This window comes from Poecilia formosa, unplaced genomic scaffold (genome assembly GCF_000485575.1).
Source record: "Poecilia formosa unplaced genomic scaffold, Poecilia_formosa-5.1.2 Scaffold763, whole genome shotgun sequence".
In the NCBI taxonomy this organism is placed as follows: Eukaryota; Metazoa; Chordata; class Actinopteri; order Cyprinodontiformes; family Poeciliidae; genus Poecilia; species Poecilia formosa.
The window spans coordinates 2,424-7,398 of NW_006800702.1; the positions used below are offsets into that span (position 1 = coordinate 2,424).

General features: G+C 51.6%; 2 protein-coding genes across 2 annotated transcripts in view; both read left to right on the plus strand.

Annotated features, from left to right (window-relative positions):
- Positions 1-493: 493 nt before the first annotated feature.
- Positions 494-2,589, plus strand: cfap77 (cilia and flagella associated protein 77; the record flags this gene model as incomplete). The annotated part of the gene is made up of 4 exons (XM_007543101.2): positions 494-838; positions 918-1,011; positions 1,102-1,203; positions 2,431-2,589. Coding segments are annotated over 4 exons (619 nt in total), but the record flags the coding sequence as incomplete, so codon positions are not given.
- A 191-nt stretch (positions 2,590-2,780) lies between these two features.
- The window catches only part of LOC103131445 (barH-like 1 homeobox protein), a 6,085-nt gene continuing 3,890 nt past the window's right edge, over positions 2,781-4,975 (plus strand). The window contains exons 1-3 of the mRNA XM_007543095.2: positions 2,781-2,928; positions 3,071-3,451; positions 4,430-4,622. Coding sequence (XP_007543157.2) covers positions 2,850-2,928; positions 3,071-3,451; positions 4,430-4,622 — 653 coding nt within the window. The 5' untranslated portion in view covers positions 2,781-2,849. The remainder of the gene's footprint in view (positions 2,929-3,070; positions 3,452-4,429; positions 4,623-4,975) is intronic.

The window sequence follows — 4,975 nt, forward strand, 5'->3', positions numbered from 1 at the left end:
TGGTTCTCCAGGTACTTGGTTACAGGCCTTTGGTTCCAGGCGTTTGGTTCCAGGTGTTTGGTTCTCCAGGTGTTTGGTTCTCTAGGTGTTTGGTTCTCCAGTTGTTTGGTTCTCCAGGCGTTTGGTTCTCCAGGTGTTTGGTTCTCCAGGCGTTTGGTTCTCCAGGTGTTTGGTTCTCTAGGTGTTTGGTTCTCCAGGTATTTGGTTCCAGGCGTTTGGTTCCAGGTGTTTGGTTCTCCAGGCGTTTGGTTCTCCAGGTGTTTGTTTCCAGGCGTTTGGTTCCAGGTGTTTGGTTCCAGGCGTTTGGTTCCAGGTGTTTGGTTCCAGGCGTTTGGTTCCAGGTGTTTGGTTCTCTAGGTGTTTGGTTCTCCAGGTGTTTGGTTCTCCAGGTGTTTGGTTCTCCAGGCGTTTGGTTCCAGGTGTTTGGTTCCAGGCGTTTGGTTCTCCAGGCGTTTGGTTCCAGGCGTTTGGTTCCAGGCGTTTGGTTCTCCAGGTGTTTGGTTCCAGGCGTTTGGTTCCAGGCGTTTGGTTCCAGGTGTTTGGTTCTCCAGGTGTTTGGTTCCAGGCGTTTGGTTCCACGTGTTTGGTTCTGTGTTGCAGCTCTGTCCAGCTGGCAGCTGCAGATTGAAGCCGAAGAGGCCGTGATGAAGGTTCCGTGTCCGGACTTCGTGGCTCTGAACCGGGACGCGGTCCGGTCCGGTTTGGTGACGTCCAAGGAGCTGAGGCAGTACCGAATCCAGGTGGGCGACCTTCAGGTCAAGGCCGCGGAGCAGCAGCAGTGCAGAACCTCACGGCGAGCCCATCTGGTACCGGACATTGTGTTCGGGATCCGCAACAGGTTAGGAACCGGATCATCCAGCTGATCGGTCCATTATCGATCAGATTATGGCTCAGATCGATTATTGATGTCTGATCAGGCCGTCCTCTCCGCTGGCCGACGTCCTGGCTCACCACTACGGCCACCGCTGGCTGGAGGAGCAGCTGAGCCGGAACCGACCCGGCAACCTGACGGTGAGTGGCGGTCCAAACGTCACCGGGCTTTTAGAACCGGACCAACACTCGTCTTGGATGTCTCATTGATTATTTATTGGATCATCACAGGCTAAACCGGGTCGAGCTGCAGAGACCAGAACCAGTCTGCTGAGGAGCGCCAGAACCGAGACGGTTGAGAAGAAACCCTTCACCCTGCCTCAGTTCTCACAGGTGAAACACACACCTGAACCGAACACACACCTGAACCGAACACACACCTGAACCAAACACACACCTGAACCAAACACACACCTGAACCAAACACACACCTGAACCAAACACACACCTGACCTGAAGACAGCCGTTAGGAAGCAGAAGTTGGACCCACAGCTTCCTGTCAAACCTCAGATGAACTGGTTAAACTGGTCTGAACTGGTTAAACTGGTCTGAACTGGTTAAGCTGGTCTGAACTGGTTAAACTGGTTTACAGATCAGATGTTTCATCTTCACCTCAGCCATTGATTCTTCTGCTGCTCCACCTTCTGCTGTTCTGGATCTAGAAGTGAAGAGGCAGCTGGAGAGACAGAACCGGAACCAGACCCAAATCCAGAACCGGAACCAGAACCAGATGGAGTCAGCCCAGAGTCCAGCAGAGCAGCTCTGTGGCCCGACCCAACAGAAGGTTCTGTTGCTGTGGAAGACACCCTGCCTGGTTCCGGTACAACAGGAAACTCACTATCAGTCACCGACGACTACAGACCTGTTGCCATGACAACCCTCATGACTCCTGCTGGGCTCTGGACCCTCACCTGGCCGACTTCTGTCATCTCCAAAAATACTCTGATTACTCTGCAGCTGCTGGTGGGTCAGACACAGACCAGAGGACAGAGGGAACAATCAAATCACCTGGGATGGAAACAAAACAAAGGAGATGATTTCAGGAGGAACAGGGTCAAAGGTCAAACCCTGTTTCCATCATGGAGAAGAAGTAGAGGAATATAAAACCCTCGAAGACAGACTGGCACCAGAACCAGGGACCTGAAGAGCCTCAGCAGGGTGATAAAGAAGGCTGGTTCTGATCTGGTTCTGATCTGGTTCTGGTTCTGATCTGGTTCTGACTGTGGAACCTCTGCAGGAGACGACGCAAAGAAAGATTCTTGATAAAATGAAGAAAGTTCTGGCCGACCCGGACCGTCCTCTGCACCAGACTGTGGTGAAAGCACAGCGTCTTCAGTCAGAGGCCTCTTCAGATTCACTGTAACACAGACTGCTACAGGAGATCCTTCACCATCTGTAATAACTGAAGAATCTGAATTAATATGAGCTACGATAACTTTTCATTTCCCTTTGGGATCAATAAGGTCTTTTGGATTTGAACTCAGTTCGGTTCTCCTGATCGGGTCAGGTGGTTCTGGTTCTGGTTGTGCTATAGGTGACCCATCTCTGCTTCCCCTGCAGATTCCGGCGGCGCTGGACACTTTCCGGGACTCAGCAGACCGGAAGCGGGCTGCCAGCGCTCAGCAGCAGAACCGGTGATCCAGAGAGGACGGCCGGATCGGGGCCAGAACCGGACCGGTTCTGATTACTGCTAATAAAGCAGCAATGTTTGCTCCACAGGAACGAGTCGAGTTTCATTCTTTCACAGGACAGAACTGGGTTCTGGTCCGGTCCGGGTCTCTGTATCAATCCGACATCATTAAAACCTGATTATTACATTTATTCTTTACTTTTGTCTAAAGCAAAAATAATTAAAACTTTTTTTTCAATACTTGAATGAATCTCCTTTCTGTGCAGCCAGCAGAACCGAGCTGAGCCCAAAGCTCTTTAACCGAACCACAGTGAACAGAACCTTCAGGTCGGAACCAGCAGAGGAGAAAATGAGTCTTAGGGCGGAGACGCACCTGGAGAGGAGGAGGATGAGGAGGAGGAAGAGGAAGGTCCAGGAGGATCCGGGAGGTATGGGTATGGTTCTGGTCGTGGTTCTGGTCGCAGCAGCAGCTCGGCTCATGACGTCTTTCAGACTTTTTCTTTACTTTAAATCAGTTAAATGACGTCAGAGCCAGCATCCCGCCACTTTCTCTGCTGTCTGTCGGGTCAGGCGGGTTCTGGTTCTGGTTCTGGTTCAACATCTCTGTGATCGAACTTTCCCGGTTGCGCTCGGACATGGACCTCCCGGCCTCCGGACGCTCCAGGTTTCTCATCGACTCGCTGCTAGCGCTCAGGCCGCCCCCAGCGCTCTTCTCCCGGCCAAACCCTCCGGAGCTCCGCGGCGGCTTCCCGGAGCCTCCGTTCCCGCAGAGGGAGCCTGTTCCCCGCAGGGAAAACCCGGCGCTGCCCGGTCCGGCCCACCGGCACCGCTGCCTCGGCGCCTCCTTCCTGATCCGGGACATCCTGGCGGACTGCCGGTTCTGTTCTGACCCAGGGCATCCCGAACCGGGAGCCGAACCGATCCGACCTGGACCGGCGGAATACAGCGCAGGTAAAATTCCAGAAAAGATTCAGGAACAAATCTGATTGATTTTATTAATTTATACTTTTTATTTAATCCTTTAACAAAAAATAGTTTGAAGGTTTGATGTTTTTCACATTTTGATCGAATTTATGATTAAGTTCTATTTATTTTTTCAGCTTTATTTTTAGAAAAATATAAAAAAGATCAAAATATTTTCAACATAAAATGATTCATGACAATTTCAACAGAATTATAAATAATTTTCTATTAAGTTTCAATTTATGGAATAAAAACTATTTCACATAAATCTGATGATGATAATAATAATCAATATTCTGATCGCTTCTGATTCGAACTGATATTTTAATTACCGGTCAGATAAATGGATCTGGTCCTGGTTCCGACCAGAAATGCTCGGTTCTAATGGACCTCCTGGTTCTGGAGGCAGAAATGCGAGGTGGGCCCCATGTGGGGGAAAGGAGGGCTGATATATGAGTCCCATATGGGTTTGTCCACGGGTTCCACGATGGCCCCACATGGGGCCACAGCCCACATGGGCCCTACATGGGCACTAAATGGACAAACCCATGTGGGCCACCACCATATAGGGCCCAAGTAGGACCCATGTGGGCTGTGACCCTACCTGGGCAAACCCATGTGGGGCCATCGTGGAACCCGCAGACAAACCCATATGGGACCCATATGGCATGCCCTCCTTTTCCCCACATGGGGCCCATCTAGGCATGCTGGCAGGGGTTTTGCAGTTTTCTGACCGGTTCCGGTCCGGTTCCGGTTCGATGCGACCGGATCAATCCGGACCGGTTTTCGTTCTTCATGAAGAATTTGTGTCTGCAGAACAGGCCCAGAGCAGCTCGGTCCAGTCTTACCCGAATCTTAATCACCTGGTTATTTTTACTGGTTCCATCATCATATTTAAACGGAACCCATCCGAACCAGCTGAAGTTCTGATCCGGTCTGACGTCATCTCCACCTGTCCACTCTCAGCCCACGCTGGGCCGGAACCTGGACTCCTGAAGAAAGTCCGGAAGGCCCGAACAGCGTTCAGCGAGCAGCAGCTGACCCAGCTGGAGAAGAGCTTCCAGAACCGGAAGTACCTCAGCGTCCAGGACCGAATGGAGCTCGCGGCGTCCCTGCAGCTCAGCAACACGCAGGTCAAGACCTGGTACCAGAACCGCAGGTAAGCCGGGTCAGAACCGTTCTGACCCAGTTCCGGCAGGAAGTGTAAATAAAAATCACGAATTCGGAAACTGAACCTAGAGGTTTTAGAGTACAACCGGAAGTTCTGCTGGGTCAGAACCGGAAGTTCCCCTGCGATGTGATTGGCTGACGCGTCCTCACCATATTTCAGTCACGGTAGGGTTCTGGATCCATCGGAACCACACAGCATGTCGATAGGCGTCTCCCCATCAGATCCGGTTCCGCCTGCGTAGGCTCCGCATCGCATCTGGAGAACTACGGACACCGTGAAGGCTCAAACAACGTGTTTCAGACTATTTTCACGTTTTTGCAACTGCGCACTCATCACACACA